The 21,405-nt window shown below is 40.9% G+C and overlaps 1 protein-coding gene across 3 annotated transcripts in view; it reads right to left on the reverse strand.

The window, feature by feature from the left end:
- Positions 1–21,405, reverse strand: part of LOC135843417 (serine/threonine-protein phosphatase 4 regulatory subunit 1-like) — a 68,425-nt gene that overhangs the window by 27,569 nt on the left and 19,451 nt on the right. For 2 of the 3 annotated variants that reach the window (XM_065361294.1, XM_065361295.1), the window contains exon 2: positions 11,138–11,282. In XM_065361294.1, coding sequence (XP_065217366.1) covers positions 11,138–11,282 — 145 coding nt within the window. Of the gene's footprint in view, positions 1–108; positions 955–11,137; positions 11,283–21,405 lie in introns of those variants that run through there. The other variant, XM_065361296.1, reaches the window with a different exon arrangement.

A 21,405-nucleotide genomic window follows, 5' to 3' on the forward strand; every position in this document is an offset into this window, starting at 1 on the left:
GAAGAGACCCAACCAGACCATAGAGGACCTTCCTTTCCGGAGGAGAATCTGCGAATCTTGTCTCAAGGCACCCAATAACATAAATGCTACAATAATTCCGACACTAACCGTGATCTCGACGATCATGAAGATCATTGTCATCATCTTCACCCTGGATCGTTTTTGATTGATTCGTAAAACTTGGAATATCCACAAAACAGCAGAAAATCACAACTCCGCGAAGCACGAGTAGATATCCACACAGCCTGCTTGACAAATTGCACCATATTATTCACCACACCATCATCATCATCATTATAGCACATCACTTCCACATTCGCGTTGGTCCGTTCACGACGAACGAGCACAAAACAACGACGACGACCAAGGATTCGAATTCGAACAAAAACAACCCGACGAAGAAGAACCTGCAGAGGCACAGCGAATACCACCAGGCCCAAGATGATGAGAAAAAGGCGCCAAATCGTCGTCGTGGTCGCTAAGGCTAAGCAGCACATTCTTGTCTATTCTTTTAGACCGGCGATCGCGATACCAACGGCAAATACCACCGAACATCCATCAACTAGCGTCGCCATCGTTATCGTCGCGTCGCGTCGCGTCTTCGTGGTCGTCACAATCACCGAGAAACACACATCTCACAAGCCCGCCGCATGGCAAGTCTTCCTTGGTTGGACATTGGACACTAATACACTCAGTAGTGATTGAAGTTCCTCCAAAAGGAACACCTCGTCAAATTTTTTTGAAAAAAAATGAACAAATCGATCATAGGTAGATACTTTGTTGCAGCGAGAGAGAGTAAAAAAAAAAACACCACCGTTGCCCGCGAGTATCGTGCGCACTCACTCTTGAGAAAAAGAACCACCGCAGCCGCACACAACACAAATTCTAACACAAAACGATCGACGTTCACGCCGCTTCACGTTCGCGTACCAACTAAAAACTCTACTAAACAACATTACAACACCAAACACACATACACTACACTACACACTCGTCGTCGTCGTAGTCGTACTCGTACTGTATAATATGCCGCTGCCCTGCCTGCTCGTCCTGCCACCTCTTCGCGGCGACGGCGACGATGGCGGCGGTCGCGGACCGCGGACACGAACACCAAAATGACTACTACAACTCGTGGGGTCGCTTACATACGCACCGACACTGGCACCAGCCAACAACCGTGCCACCACACCACCGCCAGGCCAGTGGTACTAGTGAACGAGATATGTGTAGAACTGCCATAGCATGAAGTATGTACACAGTAGAAGAGTACTCCTCACATACTCGTGTATGTACGTGTATGTAGCAGAGGCCGAATACATGCGGCAGAATACGAGCGATGTACTGAAGTAATGTGACAGAAGCATACACACCAGCACACAATACACGGTGACATCCGCAAAGGAATCCAACCAGAGTCGCACTCTGGTTGTCAGTATCTTTGATATTGGTGGCAAAGTGGCCATCAATACCATACACAATCCTTTGGTCTATTCACTGGCATCTCTCATCTTGAGAGCGAGTTCCATTTCATGTCAATCACCAGCAATGAATCTCATCTTTTAACCATTGGATTGGAATGAGCCAATCATAAATCCATAAGCCATAGGACTGGAATCTTATCATGATAAGGCCCCAATCCACAAAGACACAACAGATCTCCTCATCAAAGTTCCAGTACACCATCAGAAGACCAACTTCACCAAGAATTTTTCAAGTCTGGCCTGAGAGTTCCTTCAATACACATCAATTATTTTTCCAACGCACAAGAATCAATCCTACAAAGACATCAGGAATTCAGGATTACCAGGCCAAAGCAATATTAAACATCCTCAGAATGGATACTCCAGTTTAGTGAGGAAACTTCCCAGTCAGAACATCAGAACTGAAGGATTTTTTAGTAGGGAACAAAGCCATCACACACATTCTGAGAGAAAATCCTTTGATCAGAACAGAAGGTATCTTCAATGGTGACTCTGACAGAAGTAAAGGTTTCCTTAGTGATGAAGTGATGATCCAAGCCCCTCACGAATCCTAAGAAAATATCCTTCAATGAGGAGACCTCCAGGTCAGAACTGAAGGATTTTTTAGTAGGGAACAAAGCCATCACACACATTCTGAGAGAAAATCCTTTGATCAGAACAGAAGGTATCTTCAATGGTGACTCTGACAGAAGTGAAGGTTTCCTTAGTGATGATCCAAGCCCCTCACAAATCCTAAGAAAATATCCTTCAATGAGGAGACCTCCAGGTCAGAACTGAAGCTATGTATCTTCAATGGTGACTCTGACAGAAGTGAAGGTTTCCTTAGTGATGATCCAAGCCCCTCATGAATCCTAAGAAAAGATCCTCTAATGAGGAGACCTCCAGGTCAGAACTGAAGGATTTTATAGTAGGGAACAAAAGCCATAGATCCTGAGAAAAATGAGGAAGGTGATTCTCCAAGGGTTAACCTCCAAGGCAGCAGTTACCTCAAAGCACAGCACCTCAAAACCCCTCATTCCAAACTTCAATCGACATCTTGAAAGACCATTCAAAACAAACTCAACAAATCTGACTAAATCATGGCATGATACTTCAGCAAATTTAAAATGCCAGTTCGCCCATTTCCCAGTTTTTCATCAATTTTTTATTATATCCAAAGCGATTTCTTCGACAGTAATTGAGAAAAAAACATCACATCACCTGAAAATCAATCCTTATTCATCTCTACAAAAAACCCCATTCTACATTTTCACACATCCCAATCACCACCACATCACACCATGAGAAATGAAGTACACGCTCGCTTCAGTCGCTCCTCGTACACATCCAATCCAATCCAACTACAAGAGGAGAAGGAAAAAAAAGCGCGCAGCTTCTCTGGAACTCGTGCACATCGTTGCCAATACTCACGGTAAACAAACCAACTGCTCAATGAAGATCCCAAACTCGTGGTTGCCGTAGTTGCCACTTCACTTCTTCCACCTTCCACCGCGATTCTACTAAAGTCTGCACAGACACACCAACACAACAACACCAATAACGGAAACACAGAAAAGAGGGGGACCCCAATGTACAAAACCAAGCAACGGGCACACAGTATTAGGCTTCCACAAGCAAGTTAGAGTGAGTATATGTACAGAATGTTGTAGCTGTATAGCGTACCTACAACAACCACACACACATGAATGTGTGGCTGTGTGCGTGTGTGTATACTCGAGTAGAATGCGACGCACTTCCTGCTGCTTTCCTCTGCACCACCGCGGCCGCGGCCACCTTCTTACTCTCTCATATACATACGTACTGTACACTGCAAACCCGACCTGACCCCCTTCGCTGTATTGCCTTCGAAGCGGTAGCGCGGAGATCGCGGTAAAACGAAAGCAAAACGTTATACACGTCATATCTGTGTTCTCTCTCTGTCTTTCGCTCCTCTCCATTGAGCTCTTTTCTTTCACATATCAGCTATGTGGATGTCGGCCTGAAAGACAAAGATGGACAGCTTCAGGCACCCGCCACCTCCGCCGACAAACAGAGCGTTGCAAAGACAAAGAAAGCCAAAAACGTCGTAATTACAGCATATGCTTCAGGATGGATGGCCTCTTTCTTTCTCTCTTCTTTCTTTTACCTCAACCTCACCTTGCCTTACTTTTCCCTGGGTCTTTAGGCCTTTGCTGGATGCATTATCCTGACAAGGCAAGGAGATTCCAAAAAACCAGAACATCGTTGCCGTAGCGCGTAGACAATGAACTATTGGATGTGTGGTGTTCGGAGGGGGGAGGGGGGTACTTTTCACTCCGCCTTCTTCTGACTACCCATACTTCATACAAATTAGCTGATCTGAAGGGAGACCAACAACCGAGGTAGGGATTGAGAAGTTCCCTCGATATATGAACACCTACCAACAAGCATTGAGAAGTCAACATTGCTGGTTCAACTCATACATTACATACTGTATCTTACTAGTTTCTACATAAAGTTTTTCCTCTGTCTCACTGCTGCTTACTCGAAGAAGTTGTACATATAGTAAGTAGACATCACAATGAATCATTTCTACACTACCTTCTGGAGATCGGATAGGAAGCATCAGAGAGCTCAATGTTCGAATAAAGAATTCAACAAAAAAAAAAGTAAAATGTAAACATTCCACCCTCTTCGCGCCTCATCGTCGAGTAGCTGCAGAACTACGTTACCTTAAAATACTCTCTTATGTACGTAGACGTACACCATATGTGTACACTGTGTACTGTACACCACCACAACAACACTACATGAACATACCAACACCAACCATCTCATTGCTGTATCTTGCCGACTATAATATATTGTACAAGACGTATGCACAATGATGGAAAGCATGTGTACTCGTTTCTTCTTCCTTCTCGAAACTCTCTTTAAATTTACTCATACTTGGCCTACATAGTGGTAAAGTCAGTACGCATCGTTGAACACAGAAAAATTCAACATTATCCGCTTCCATTCTCATTTTTTTAGCATCACTCGTAATTTCCTCGAAACATTGTTATCTTTGCACTAATTCGATACTATCTGCACAAACACCTTTGAGGCATAACCATTCTCTATATTTGTTGTTGTTGTTTTCTGTCCATTTTTCTTGACATTTTCACAATGAAGTTGAAGACATGAATATGAATAACTAGTAGTGGATAACTGACCTAGGACAAGACGTTGTTCCATTAGTTTTCAATGCTTTTGATGCAACATGACTATTGACTTCAAGTAGCAGACACTTGACACCAGGTACTTCACATAGGTACTTATTCATTTAAATATTGTCACCTACGACATCACTTTTTTCATACTGCTGCGATCCCTCGCACCCACTCTAAAATGATACACCCCGAATGCTCGTTCAGTCCTCAAACTGATACTCCTTACCCACACAATCCACGGTCATTCCAATCTGCAGCCCTATTCCAGGAAGTTCAAATCAAATCTTCTGGACTCGTGCAATAAAAACGAACAGATCAACCCTCCATTCACTGGCACTAAACCAAAACTTATATGGGTCATCATCCACTACATTCCTCAACAAACTTGCATCAGGGTCGTCGTCGTGGAGTAAGAAAAACATAGCTAACAGCTATTTCATCTTCGTGTTACTCTGTCATGTTATGAAAGGAGTCAATGGCAGAGATGAACAAACAAACCCATGGAAGGAGAGGATCGGAGGGCAGAGGAGAAAGTGTACAACGCACATATTGTTATAATACACACAGAGCTAATAAACGCGGCGACTGGGACTTTTTTCAACAACAACGAAGCACTATGTTTGTACTGTGGCCATGTTCACGTTAAGACTGACCTTTCTCATACTTTTTCTTCACGGCCATCGCAGCGTTGGTGTAGCTTACGTTTCAACCTCTGAATGGTTTGATGCAACAATAAATGCATACGTTTCAAGAGCAATCATCTATGCATTCTGGATTCCCTTTCATTTTCAATTTGTGCTGAATAAAAGAAATACCCTTTAAAAATTAGCCAAAAATCGTATGTAGATGCATGGTACATCCTGGAACAATTTTTGACCAAAAAGTTCATGGTGTAGCAGATATGGACACAGGGTGAACCATATCAGAAATTACTCAGAATTTTGTAGTGGACCGACCTTCTAAGTAAACAATCCATTCTTTGTTACTCAAATAGAAGCAAAGCTCCGTGTCACTGATCGTGTTGAACCAAATGTAAGAAGTCTATAGCTCTGATTGTGAAGAGAGGGTTTTATCAACAAGGGGCAGACTCAATCATTCAGTGGGATACCTTCTCATAATCACTAATCAGTGATATTCCATGTACTCTATTTCTCGCTCCTACAGCCAATCCAGACCGGAGACTTGGCTTCCAAAATCCTGTGATTGCTTTCAAGACCTTTCTTGGTTTTCAAGGGCCCTGAATCCTGACTCGATACTGTAAGATCAGAACTATCAAATTTTCACCAAAAAAATACAGATTTATGGTAGATGCATTTCCAAAACATCACTCATCACCAAAACTAGTGAATCAGGCATTCGGCTCTGGCTGCAAAGCAATCAGACCAAACGAAGCATTTAAAGACCTCTCAAAAAAAGCTCCAACAGTTACGACCAAATCTAATCACACCACCTGCAGACTCCAAATTATTCTCAAGTTAGTAGAACTCGATCAACAAACGAACCAACCATCGCGTAAACAGCAATGAAATTGAACTGTAACTGCAAGGTCGACGTTACGTTCTAGACGGAGAGTCGGAGACCCGACCTGCGTTACCATCATGCTCACTTCTACAGTCGATGACACCATCGCCCATCGTTTGCAGCGGCCGCGGCCGTTACCAAACAAAACATCATAACGTGTTCAATGCCCTCCTCTCCTTCGTTCATCTATTCACGTATACTATAAATGCAAACACAGATACCTACACCTATTGTTACATAACCAACGCCAGTCGCCAAGCTCCTGCCCAGACCAGTAAATCACTCCTAACCGCCGATGAACTTTAGCTGCATTGGTTGCTGAGTCACCGCCATTTCTCCTCCAAGGATACGACGACACTATATTCGCGAAAACCCTGGTCAATTTGCTTCCCTTCCTTTCCTCTCCTTTCCTTTTCCAACCACGTGTGCGAATAACAACGTAACCGAAGAGCTAACTTTTTCACCAACGAATGATTTATTTCAACCAAGATACTAGTCCTACGTGCAGCTTGACGCGTAATCTCTCGTCTTCCAACGCTCCAAAAAAACGTACGAGTAGAACTTATTCGCGATCGCGCGCTGCGACGCCACGCAGTCGCTAAAAATAAACTTTCTTCTTGAAAAAAGAATGAAAAAAAAACTTGCTAAGTACGAGAAGAACATTTCTACAACTGGGACTGTGTGAGAAGAAGACGACGACGACAACGGTAACACCGACGAGAATTCACCGCCTCCGCTCGCTCGCTCGTCAGCTTCGCTTCTGCTTTTTCTTTCTCTCTATTTCGATTTCAATTTCGCCTTCGCCTCCGCCTCGCTCTCATCCCCAAGCTCTCTCATACCTACACATACATGCAACGTGTTATTTTTTTCGCTCTCTAGCTTCGTCTTTCTATGTACTATACGAGCGTATATGTATAGTACTTTCAACTCTTTTCTATTTTGCACGCTCGCCGAACTCTACTGAACACATCGTAGTAGACGATTACAGACGATATTATACTTATAGCGAACGCCCTAATGTCGCGAGCGTGCTGCAAGCGTTCGCCATCGCCACCGCCACCCGTTTCATTTTCTTGCAGCCGGAGCTGCTATGGCAGCCAGCGACTCGCGCGTAGTCACAGATATAAAATACTTTTCGAAAAAAAAAACAAACTTCCTGTCTGCGCTTTAAGGGCAATGGCCATTGGCTACGTCGTCACTGGCGCGTATACGCTGCTCTTCTGCATACACAACTCTCTATATATGGAGCAATTGTGTACAATGCCATAAATACCAATTTCGTTTTTTTTTTCCTTCTTCAAATGTACGTACGTTTCTGTCCTCGTTTTACCCCAGCTTTCAAGCAAGGATATTGTACTGCGAAAAAGTTATCTAGTAATCTCTATCAAACTGCAATCAAGACGTCTACACTGCACCATCCTGTTTCATGTATTACAACAATTCCATAAAATACAACCAGGATAACCAACCAAGCCAATATTTCAATGCTTCACCTACAACAGCACCACCACCAACCACCCAAACTCAACACTCGACATTTCTCAAAATAAATTTTTCTCTTCGTCTCAGTCAACCGCACGTTCTCCAGTCCTTCACTATCACTACACATTCAATTCATCATCTAAAATTAGCTCGAATTTTAATTATAAAACACCCTCTTCGCGGATCACTACCAAACCTCTCGCTGTTCCTTCTTCTCTTCATGTAGTTCATACGTATGCAGTAGTACCTATCTCCGGATACATTCGATAATAGATCTACAGTACACAAACACACACCCAGTTAGTACACCATCGAAGAAGCCAGGTGTTCCTCGTTTAACCCTACCGCACCTCATCTACATCAGGGTATCCATACACACACATACGTACATTGAAAAACTAAGTACCTAGAAAAGCACACATACGGTGTGTGCCGGCTGCCCGTTGCTGTTGCTTCTCGTATGTACTACAGCAACAGCAGCAGCAACAACAACGAGCATTGCTCGAGCTTAGCAGCCGGCTTTCGGGCACGATTCTCCCTTGTCGTATGACGACAATTACATCATCGACGACCACGACCATTGACGCCAGCCACGCTAACTACGTACATTATACATACCTTCTAGTGTACCTATAGCATGGCACATTACAAACTACATGTATACATTGGTCTAGTCGAACTGAACACGCTCACATTTTAGACATATTCGATTCTGCGACGCGTGGCATATCCACATACTATCACCTGCCTTCAGTTTCCCGCCAGCCTTTCTTACAAATGACTCTGCCTCACTCCTTCTGTATCCTATGTACATAATCCTCGATGACATTCAATTCCTGTCTACTGTCTAGGATTCGCAGGTTCAATATCCTATGCAATATTTTCCACGTTCCAGGGGGAAGAATCGCTAACAACACACCATCGAGATGTTTTGCTACTATAGACTTTGAGAGCTAACAGTTCATATTATAATGATCAACTTTGAAACTTTCAACGAGGAATAAGTCGAAAATTCGGAATTATATACTCTGAGTACTTTGGAAATGATGAGGTCATAATTCGTCATTGGTCTACATTGGCATTCCCTGCTACACCACTCGTATTGTAGTTTTTTATGCCCTCCTCAGGCCACCCTCTCATCTAGCATTCCATTGACAAACGAATGACTCTTGATTCGTCAAGTATTCCGGAATTCCTTTCCTTATCGTGTCTAGTGTACCTTGGCTGTATTATCAAGCCACTACTACTCGATTGCTGAATCAATCTTTCATTCTCATTCATTGTTATCAGTGAGTTCATTATCATACAAATTGAATTGGATATTTTCTGGTTCAATAAGCGAAGCTGACCAAATGATGAATCACTTGGAAATTATGGGAAAATCATTGATTTTATAAATGAAATGACCGAGTGACTCAACAATTTTCTAATAATGTAACAATAAAGACACTAATTCATTGGTTAATCAATTTTATATTTATACTCTGTTGACAGATATGACACAATCAACTAACTAGTAATAAATCAAAAGTGATATCAATTCACACGATTTTCGTCAAGTTCACAAATCATTTCATGCAATTTTCATCACATTTCACAAAAATGCCATCACTTCTAGGTGGTTTTTAAATTTTATTTATGCATTGTCACTGTTTTCAAGTAATTTCAACACGTTTCAACACTTTTTCATGCAATTTTCGACAAATTTTTCTGAAATTTTTTCCAGTGTGTAGTGATTAAACAAATTTTCAACACTTTTTCACGCAATTTTATCGCATTTCACTAAAAAGTGTTACCACCTTTGGGTGATTTTCAGAGATATGAATACCTTTATTCATGTTTTCACAAAATTTCAATATGTTTCAACACCTTTCTGATGTCATCAATTTATGGCAATTAATAGCAATTTTAATGATTTTTTTTCATCTTTTCATACATTTTCGCATGTTTTCAACATTTTTCCGTGCAATTTTATTGTTTTATAGTTTTTCACTAAATGGTGATTTTCAAGAATTTTAATGCCTCATTTTTGTTTCACCACTTTTCAATGGAATTTTCGACGGTTTGATTTATTTTTTTTTTCAAAATTTCACAAATTTTATCAATTTTTTGTAGTTGACAATTTTGAATTCTTTTTTCACTTTTCACATGTTTTTATATTCAATTTTTATGTTTTCATACAATTTCAACATTTTTCAACACCTTTTTTTTTATGCTATTTTTGACAAAATTTTGACAGAATTTATACTTTTACCAGAGTTTTAAAAAAGGCTTCAGCGATGATTCAGGAAATTTTCGCTACATTCAGTCAAGTTTTATTAAAATTTCATCGACTTTGATAATTTTCGGTGATTTCATAGTTTTTGTATACTTTTTTGTATCATTTTACTTATACGTTTTTTTTTCATTTTTTTTTTTTTACAAAAATGTCAGTTTTGGGTGAATGCTTTAAGCAATTTTTAATATCATTTTTTCGAGTTTCAAGCAAATTTCATCACTTTGAGATAATTTTTAGTGATTTTAAAAGATTTTTTTCGTTTTTTTATCATTCCAGCAGTTTTTAGAAACGTTTAATGCAATTTTTCGTAGTTTTTTTTGCAGTTCAACTAAAATTGCACGCTTTGGTTGGATAATTTACAGTGTTTTATTTAAATAATTTTGAATTTTTGGCAACAAAAAGTTTTCAACTTCATTTTATACAAATTTTGCTAAAAGTTGTCAAATTTCACTCAAATTTCGTTACATCTCGTAAAATCCCTCGGTTCATGTCTTCCCATTAAAGATCTCTTTCGCAGACGTGACATTTTACGAACACCCTGTTGACGTTGAACAGACGTACAGAATCTCAGTGATTCGCTGGGGGTCCTCGGTTCTTCTGATGTGTTTGTTCATTCGTCACAACATATCACATCGAGTCGTGTCCCAGCGCAGCTAGTACCGATACAAATTTAGAATCTCTGGTACCCCCTCTCTAACCCCTTCATCCGTGAAACATTTGCCATTTACTATTATTTTTCTTTTTTTTCTCTCTTTCTCCCATTGTATGTACCAACTACTTTTCTCCTTTCGACGTCGGGTACGGACGGGCAACGTGCTACCACCTACGTATACGTCATCGCTGTTAATACCATGCATACGCTTTACTCTCCGCTTTTTCTCTAGTGATTTCATTTCTTATTTCCGTCGCCGTCGTTGTTGTTGTTGTTGTTCTTGTTGTGATCGAGATTGTGGTGGTAGTGCTAGTGGTGCTGCTACAGGAGCAACTGTCGTAGTACACCTACGCACGTGCACATACACTATCGTACAACATACAATCGCAACCATCTTCTCTTCCGGGACGAGGATAATACCAAAATTACAAAATATGCGCACACCTGTCCCAACACTTTTCCCTTCTACCCCGATTCGTAAAATTGGACGACCAATTGGCAAATACCTCGTTAAATCAAAATTGAAATAATTTCAAAATTTTCTAATTCTTACCTTAAAAAAGCGTAGTTCGATTCGGCGTATTCGGCCAGCAAAGCTACTGATATGTATTCGTCGACGATGGTGTTTACAGGAACTCGACCATATCCAGTCTCCAATTCGACACACCTTTCTTCTTCTTCTTCCTCTTCCGAATATCCTGTAACCAGAAGAAAATACGCAAAAAATTAGCCAAAAAAAAGCAAATACCAGTATACAAAAATATCGATATTCGTACTCTACAGAAGCACAGTCTGTCGCTGCGAAAGTTTAGGGCGGAGGCCAAAGCGAAAGCCACACGTACGTACATAACAAAATACTCGGCGCGATAATCGCCATAGAGTGTGACACCTTTTCAACCCTTTCTCCGTCGTCGACCCGCAGTTTTCCACCCTTGCCTCCATCCCCCATTCTTTCGCTGCCACGCTGATGGAATACTCCACCGCCGTGGTGCTTACGTACTCTCTTGCATTGTCGTCGTCAGCAGCATGCGAAACACAGAATAGCACCACGAGGAGTGCGAATTTCACGCACCGCGCCTCATCTCCCACCCCCGCGATCCTCAAAACACTCGTTCCCGGGGGTTGAGCGTCACCTCACCGGCCCATGTTGCTGCTGCGTCTCGCTTTCTCTGTGTCTTTCGCTCCATAAACTAGGTACCTTGACGCGTTAAAGATGCGCGCAGCATCTCGCGTCTTTCTCTCTCTCGCGCGCGTTGCCTTCAGTGGTTCTTTTTACAGCCCGCACAACACCCTTCAAAAATCGCGTCGTCGAGTACGCACATTTCTCGTCGAAGCGGCCGCCGCCGATCTCTTCTCCGCTCGCTTCAGCCTCCGAAATTCCTCCGCAGCTGTAGTGGAGCTCTGCCACTGCCTGAGCTACGATCCGAGTACCTACACAGCGGCGGATGGAATCGAATAGAACAGAACAAATCGCCCTCTTGTTTTTCTCGCCGCTGCTGTTGCTACCACCACCATCCCCCTGCACTTACCAGTTGCCTCACCACCCTCCACAGCTTGGTTTCATCTCACTCCGTCCTCCTCGACTTTTTCAACATAAGGGATTCTGCGCTACGCACACTAATCTCGCGTTTTGCTTTCCTCCTTCTCCACTTCACCGCCGTCAGGTTAACTCGTTGGACCTCTATTTTTCGACATCAGCGGCAGCAGCATCAACAAAAGGTGAGGGTGTATAGGCTCGAGTCGAGTTGCGCGACCGCAGCTAAATACAGCCTACGCGTATACCTTCGTTGTTAACCCTCCACCTGCACCTCTAGTCACATGCTCGCAGCATCCCCGCGTTCGCATCACTATTTTTTCTCTTCTCTCATCTATCTCGCATATTTTCAGGGTACCTATGCAGGGGAGGGGGGGGACGAACGATGGCAGAGTATTACCGCAACCGCAATACTAAAGCTTTCCTTTGGCTAGGATGATACTAAGTCCATTCACACGCAGCATTTGCCCCACCACCACCCCCTTGCCCTCACAGAGGTATTTTTTTCTTTCTCTCTCAGAGAGAAGAGGGCGAGTAAACCTCGCCCGAGATGCTATTCCAATTCCACCATCGCTCGCCAGAGTTAGAATAGCGTTTGATGTCTGCGTCCGTCGCTCGTTCTTCTCAGCCTTTTTTTTCCCTCGACGCGTAAATTTGAAATTATATACGTAGGAGAAGAGTGGTACACAATGTTAAGGGGTCCTCATTTTTTTTCCTACCGTTCAATTTTTCATTTCGTTCTCACTCTATCACCCTGTCTCACTCTTTCGCCCAGTTTTCTCTCATCATTTTGGCTACCTTCTTTACTCCCACCGCATCTCTCTCTCGCTTCTTTCTTTTTATACATTACAGCGAGAGAAAAACGAAACGTAGCGCAATTACAAGGAAAGCTGCGTGTACCGTACTAGCACAAAAGCTCTCTCTTGGCACCCTCTACACCCCTTACGTCCTTTTCATCTGCGTCCACCTTAACATTTATCCCTCACTGTAGGAATTTTTTCGACGTCGCTACCGTACCTTCGCTGTTATTTCACGCTCACCTACATAATACAACATTGTATAGGTTTATCTAAGAACCGAATCGAATTTTTCATTTTTCTCTCCCATGCTTTTCTCGTTATATTTTCCTTCGTTTTCTCGACTATTTTTTCGATTTGATAGGAAACTACACAGTACACGTATTTGATAAAAATAAGTCTTATTTATTTTGAGAAATTTTACAGAAAAATTGCTGCCATCTCCCATCTATAATCCAACACATGATTAAATAATTCATTTTCGATTTAGGAGGGGAGGGGAGGGAGGGTTATTTGCACAAATAAACCGAAATTTGACTTTTCTACCCTCTCCTGCCATTTACCCCATTACCATTCTCTTTTCTCTTCTTATCAGAGTTCACCTCACGTGTAAGTAAGCGCTGAATGGAAAAAGAAACGACATAAATCGACTAAATCGTCTTACGAACGGCGTGCCACTTTTCGTTCTCCTCAACTTTCTTCTTTCCTATATCCGTTTTGATCTCGGCGTTTTTCCACCAAACGTCGTAAAAAAAAAACTTACACAACAAGATCGTTAGTGCGTTAAAAAATGACGTCAATGTTCAAAATTTTTCCTCACAGCGACGCAACCTTCCATCTTTTTTCTTTTGATGCGAGTGCGGTAGGGGAAAACTTTCCTTCGATCAACTTCGAAGATTTTTTTACGAGTGTTAAGCCTACGTACATTTTTTTTCGCTTGAAAATTACCAAATAAAAAGAGAAAAGAAATGGAAATGTGAATTTTTTTCATCTTTACGCCCAACACATTTCCCCAATTGAAACACGAAGAAAACGCTGAACGAATTTGAAACGAATCGAATTTATTCGACGAATTCTAAAATTTATTATTCCATTACGATATTATCACCACCCAACAGTTTTTTACATACAAAATACGAGTAAAAATTCGACAAAAACAGCTTCTCAGAGAACAAAATTTGAACCGTGTGACGTCGATAAAATACGTTATCAGCAATATATTATATAGCTCCAAAATACTCCAAAATTTTTACAAGCTTCTCGAAGTTCAAATCTCATTAAAAAGGACAAAAAACAGAACATTACGAATCACGAGATATTGAAAAAAAAGGCAACGGTTTTCCGTATAATACATTTTTCAAAAAAACCAAGCCGTTTGCTTCACAATCACATCGCATTTTCATTTCCCTGTTTCATCTCTAGATTCAATTTATGTTGTTGAAATTGAGAAAAAACTTCTCACCAAAATGAAAATTTCACGACTCGAAGTAAACATTCATAGATTTTTCACTCGATCCCATTTCATTCAAAATTTGCTACAATTCACACTGGTTTTCGACGTTTTTCTACGATATTCAAGACTGGTGGAAATTTTTGATCGAATACAGCTTGACAATCGAATCATGGAAGCAATTCCTAATTGGAAACAACGACCAAAAAATTGGCACTTATTTTCAGAAATATTTTCCTAGTTTCAGAAATTATATTTTTCGATAATTCATCATAATCAATGCGAAAGTTTTAGAACAAAATATTTTCAAAATTCAAATTCACCCAAAAATAAACGATTTTTGCAAATTTTCAACTGCTCGCTTGGATTTTGATGGCCGTGACCTAGGTCAACGTAGAATCTCAAATGAGTACCATCTATTGGAATTGGACCACTTTTCACAATAAAAATTTGGTAGGAGCTAAGGCGACAAAAAACCACAATTTTTTTGAAAATTCCCTACCTTTGAGAACCCAAATCTCACTTTCAGAATCATTTTAGGTGCGAAATTTTTTTGAAATCCTTCCAACTCAAAATTAAGGTTGTCAGTAAATTTGGTCAAAAACTCAGCCAAAGCAGAGAATTATGACAGGGTGTCAAATAAAACCTCAAAATCAAAAAGAACGATCTGCACAGAGACATTTGCAGAATGAAAAATAAGTCAATACACCCCCCCCCCCCAAATAAGATGTCTTCAAAAATCATCAAAACAACCATTTTCAAAATTCGCATTTTACAAACATTACCCAAAAAACAAAAATAGTTGAATTTTCAAAAAAGTTTTCAAGTTTGATAATGGCATTCGAACAAAACACATTTATACCTTTTTTCTTCCAAAAATTGATAAAAATATTTCCTCAAACATCTTTTCTCCTTACATCGTTTATTTAAACAGAATCCAAATATCTCGTTTCGAACTGAAAAATTGAAAAAACTCAACAACAATAAACACAAAATCCCTTCAACCGAACGATTCGTATAAGTTCTGAAAACACACGAACTCCACCTCTTCTTCGCACGTATAACGCACGTACCCTACATAAAATTCGCATCAAAGTCGATGATATATCACTTCAGCCCTTTTTCCTCAACCTCGTCAACCAACGTAATACGCTAAAACTTTCTTGTTTACGTTTTCATGCAAACTACAAGAGAGACAGAGAGAAAATTGAAGAAAGAAAAATCCCAGTAAGCGAGAAAAAAACCCTCCTTCCAAGTTCCGGGGGCGAAAAATTAAAGGTTGGGAAAATGAGGGAGGGGGAGCTGTTCGGTCGCCATCACGTTGTCAATCAACGGTGTGTAGATCAGATAGCACCTCCACCTCCACCTCCACCTACCAACCAGCCAGCCAACCAAACTAAGTAATACATAATAAAAACTATACGTTCACCTTTCGTCACGTCACTCTTCCGCCAACCACCTTCTTCTGCCCTTAGCGACACACGTTTCCGCTACACCTTTTCTCAATCATCGTTCGCTTTCGCTACCTTAAGCTACCATAACATCACTCGATACTCGCGCGCATCCGATATAATATTACGTAAAATTACATAATATACGACGCGTATATCTTCCCTCTTCATCCGCCAGCCACCACCCTGATCGGGCTGCGTGAAAATCAAAACAAAATCTTCGCCGCGAAGAGCGAAGAAGAGATCGGCGCGCGCACACTTCCGTCAAGTAGTGATCCCTTTCTACACAATGTGGAAAATTTTCCACGCACGCTAATGAAAGAAGCAAAAACAATACGAATGAAGGAAAAAACGGATAGCTCCTCTATATCCATTTACGAGAAGCGAACGTAGTACGTTAACATGGCATCGATAGGGGGGCTTCAAAAGGCGACGAAGAGAGGGTTCCGATTAAGCTAGCGCAGCGAGCTCTCCACTCACCACTAGAGGTAAAGCAGAAGAGACGTCGACTAGCAGCGACGACCTGGAAAGGCGGCAGCACATACCATACCAGTGGCACAGGCTGGCAAAGGGGCAAAAATGGCTCTTCCCACGACTACGACTACGACTGCGAGAGCCCTAACCCGATTACACGTACCTACTAGAGAGGAAAAAAGCGCGCTAAAAAGCTTATATAATATCGCGATGACGGCAACATCGCGCACGTCAGCGTCATCGTCATCATCAACAAACATCCTAATGTTGAATGGGTGCGTATTTGACGTGTACAATATATACGTATAGGAAAGCAACGAACGTGGTGTACACGATTGTTCGCTTTTCTCACCGCCATCGCCAGCCAGCGATACTACCATTCACCCAGATAGGGGAGGACGAGGCAAAAAAAGGGGTAAAAACGTACTGTACATCGTCGTCAGCAAAGTACTCCTCGTACCCGGTGACTGGGACGCGTCTGCGCGCATTCACACCCCCCTAAAGACAAGTGCGAGACGCGGGGGAGCTTTCTGTTTCCCCTCTTCGCACTACTCACACCGTGGCAGAGGTATCAGGACGACTATCCGACGATCGATAAAAGCGCCAAATCCGAAGAAACCAAGAGGGTGTGTAGCGAATGCGTTACACTTTCTCTCTTCTCACTTTTTTCCTCGTCTCTAGCTGCTGCTGCTACTACTCGTACTTTTGCTCAAAGAACCACCACCCGAGTTCGCCAAGTGCCGACTATTACTACTATTACTGCCACTGCTACTGATGTTGTTGTTGTTATTATTATTATTGGAGGTGCTGGTGGTGACGGTGGTGTTGTTATCGTCATTATCATTATTATTGTCGTCGTTCAGTTGTTGTCGGCGTCATCATCATTATTGACGAATACGACAACAACTGCGACTCAAAAACCAAAGCACCACGAGTCAATGACGACGCCTTTCGTCATTGGTGTTTTCATAATATCGAATCGCTACGAGTAAATCTTACTAATATTTTCTCATTCCATTTCGTCCTCTCCTTCAAATTGCTGAATCACTTTCGTAGGGAACGACCACGACGCGAAAATTCAAGTAAGGAAGCCTCCAACATACAACTCGACAATTCATTTTGGAGAAAATCTTCAAAATTCAATAAAATACCCCTTTTTTGAAGAAAATTCCCACAAGTGGCCCATATTAGGAGCATACTGAGCAACTGACATTAAATTTATAAGTTTTCAACTAGAATACTACCCACATAAAATTCACAAACGTTTCCTGTAAAATGAACCTCTCATCATCTGACAAATTCATTTTCATCGCCTCCTCCCCTCTCCACCCAACCCCTTTCTATCGCACAGTTTAGTCGATTGAAGCGACGTGAAACCAACCCTACACTATACAGTGATTCCAATCTATCGCTACATTCAAGTCAAACGAACGTAGAAATGCAACGTAAATCAACCTGAAGCGAAACTCAATTCATTCACAACTCGCCAGATACGTTACAACGACATTCTCTTTCAAGGTCCAAGGTCACTACAATTTGAAAATTTACTCGTAAACGTGAAAAGTTTCACTACTCGCACGCGAGTAGTATCTCTCTTCGGTGTAATATTTCTCGCAAACATTCAAGTCCAAGGTTTCCCCGCTGCCAGCGTTCACTTTTTTTTGTTTAGCCACATTGGTTAAAAATGAAGTGAAATTAAAACGTGACTTGGATTTTGATCAAATTTACCAAGACTACGCAAATTTGAGACGACTCATAGCTCAAATGGAGAGAAAATGACATTCCTGATCCTCAAAATCAAGTCATTTAGAAAAAGACACAAATTCGACCCACACAAACTCCCTCAGATTCCTACATGAAGGAAACCCCTTGAGCTAAAAAGACACAATTCAAGTTGTTTTTTTTTTTTGCATCCCCTGAGCTCTCTCTAGTCTCAAATCAATAACTTACTCACTAAAAAAAAAGAAAAAAAATAGAAATATTGATAACAAAAAAAAATTGATCTCAATTTTGACAGATAACAGGGGCTTCAATTATTGATAACACAATTTTTGAAATTTCCTGCACATCTCCACAAATCGACAAAACGCAAGATCCAATTCAAAATATCGTGAAAAAAATTATAAAATCTTTCAAAGCTCATTGCCATCGTTTCAGCACAGATTCTCACAAAACTTCTACAACAAAGCTCATTGCCATCGTTTCAGCATAGATTCTCACAAAACTTCTACAAAACCAATCAAAGATACACAGATCGATTTCTGAACACGAAAGCACACAGTATGACTCAACATTTATTCGTATAATCGCACAACACCAGCCCTCACATCGCGTTCAAACATAAACAAAATACACATGCATAAAACTGGCATAAGGCAGGCGGCGGTAGCGCACTCGTATTTGTACTTCGTAGTACAACGCCAGCAACACCACCACTATCTCATAAGGTCGTTGACCTACAAGATCACGAAACTCCATCCTTGGAAACGCACAAACTACGTCGTATCAATATTATGTACACGAAATGAAAATGCATTCGTATACGAAACATTAGCTACATATTTACAACACATACGTACATACTTCATTGCGAAAAAAATTACACTTCTCTATTTATTTCATCTTCAACAACTTGCAATACATCAGCCATGTTCACAAACACGCCATTGATCTCACAATCATACACAGATCACCTCTTTGTTGACCATGAATTCAACCTTCCAACCCTCTCCATCTTTACTACTCAGGAATAGAAATACACGATAAGGTAATGAAACGCACGACAGATTGAAAAAAGGTTGACCAACTACAAAACACACACACACACACACAAAAAACTGCACCAATTTATGTTTGGTTTGTTTTTGTTGTCACTGTGTCATTATCGTCATTATTCTTAGTGCGTAATTTCATCAATATCATTATTACTACTTCTACTTCTATACTACTGCTGCCGTTGTTGTCGATGCTGCTGTGTATTTTTTTCCGTTGTTGTTTTTGTTTAATTCAGCGACCAACCTTCAAGGTCGTTGATTAGTTCTCTTATAGCGAATTTTCTCCGGCTCCGCTTTGTTAACGTGGTATTCGATTCGACAAGAGAGAACAGAACGTCAACGACAACCAGCCTAATATTGTACCCAGAAATGCCTCCAGACAGAACATAAGTGAAACTCATTCATGACCTCAGCAAAGCAAAATCTCGATCATTTCTTTCAAATTAATTCAACATATTATAATTCAACATATTATTTACATTCAAATGACTAAAATCTCTCATTCGAACAAATCACACTCAAGCAACAAATTCAGAGTGAAGATTGCTACCTTTAAACCGACTGGTTTTTTTTCAATTTTTCAACTAAATTGTACTCATAATAAAATTATTTGCAATTTTTTTTTCAATCACATGAGGATTTTTTCCTCGATTCTTGAATAATTCTGAGGAATGTGGGAATTGAAAACATTTTTTGATAGTATAGTGGTAAGTATCCTCATCTGTCACACAATGCTGAGATAAAATTAAGCAACTATCAAATTAAATTTTTAAAAAATTATACGCTTACAAAATAAAATTTCTCGGTAGTATAGTGGTAAATATTCTCACCCATCAACTAAAATGATTTTATTCTCATAAAGTTTTGAAAAATTATTTGTGTTGAAAAATCACACCCACCCTATTTCCTTTCAATTTCAAATTCCATTCAAACTGCAACTGCAACAATGCACAATGCACATTTCACACTAAAGAACGTGAAAAATGGGCATCAAGACAATATTGTACAAGTATGAATTTTGTACACAGCGTCGTTGGCGAATATCAGACGACGCAAATGATTGGTCGATGGTGCGGGGGCAGCGGAATTGGAAAGGAGTATATTTTCGATCAATGAATGCGTACAATACACTACTAGGCACACAATTCTCACTCTTACGTTGTGGTCGACTCTTTCTCTCTTCATAATACAAAACAACATGTACCTTTCTCTTTGCTCCATCTTTCTGAAGGTATTCTCTCCCTCTTCAATGCAGCTTCACCGAACAATTTTCTCAAATTACAACACACCATCACCTCCCTCCCATGGAGACTTGGTCCGTGTTGTATCATCTGCCCACACCATACCTGCATTTCATGCGAAGACCAGTGCAGTAATTTTTTTCATCGATAATCGCGTGTATTCTTTTGATCTTCCTTCACTTTTAATTAGTTTTCTCGAAATTTAGAAAGGAAAAAAAATGCATCAAAAATGCGACTAGGAAAAAAGGGATATCATTATGTACAGACATTAGTCAAGAATTCAATGACTTTCCCAACACTCAAAATGGTTCCATCCACCTGAGCCACGATTTTCCCAAAGATGCGAATATCAAGAATAGGAAAGACCCAGCCAAACCAGCCAGACAAACAAACAAACATGAAAACCATAGCAGCAAATACCACGACCACAATTGCGACGTTTTTCGACCATCGCTATACTTTTACCTTCACCGAGCCTGCCTCTTCCCTTACTCCGCCATCTTACCCCATCTTTTCAGCCATAATCTAACCGTGCACACTAGAGAAAATCACGCATTGCTCAGCCAGCATCAGTATCAGCGTCTTTGATAATACCAGCATCAACAACAACAATCACGACGATGATCTACATAAAAATAAAAACAAAACAAACCCACTCTAGACGTGTAAGGTAAAAAAAGGTAAGGCCGAGGGCATCGATTCGAGACTAGTTACTTGATCCCAGGTTCTTTCTTTCTTTCTCTCTCTCTCGACTCTCATTCTTTCCAAAGCTGGATCTTTTTTCTCTTACACCATTTCTCTCCACCTCTCCGCAGCAACTCCTTCTTCTTCTCACATCTTCTGGTCTAACTACGCAGCAGAAAAATATCTTGTACTACGAACAACAGAGTACCTAGACCTACCGATGCAAATACTCGTCGTATCACTCCATCGGCTCTCGCTCGCTCTCTGCTCAGCACACAACTACTACAACAATATATTACCATCATCAGACCGGACGACGAAGGCATTCTCTCTTTTAACCTGTTGTTTTTTTTCCCTCAGCAGCCGCCGCCGCCGTCGATGTTGTTGTTGTTGTTGTTGTTGCGGCCAACGCCGCC

The sequence above is a fragment of the Planococcus citri genome, chromosome 4 (genome assembly GCF_950023065.1).
Source record: "Planococcus citri chromosome 4, ihPlaCitr1.1, whole genome shotgun sequence".
Taxonomy (NCBI): domain Eukaryota; kingdom Metazoa; phylum Arthropoda; class Insecta; order Hemiptera; family Pseudococcidae; genus Planococcus; species Planococcus citri.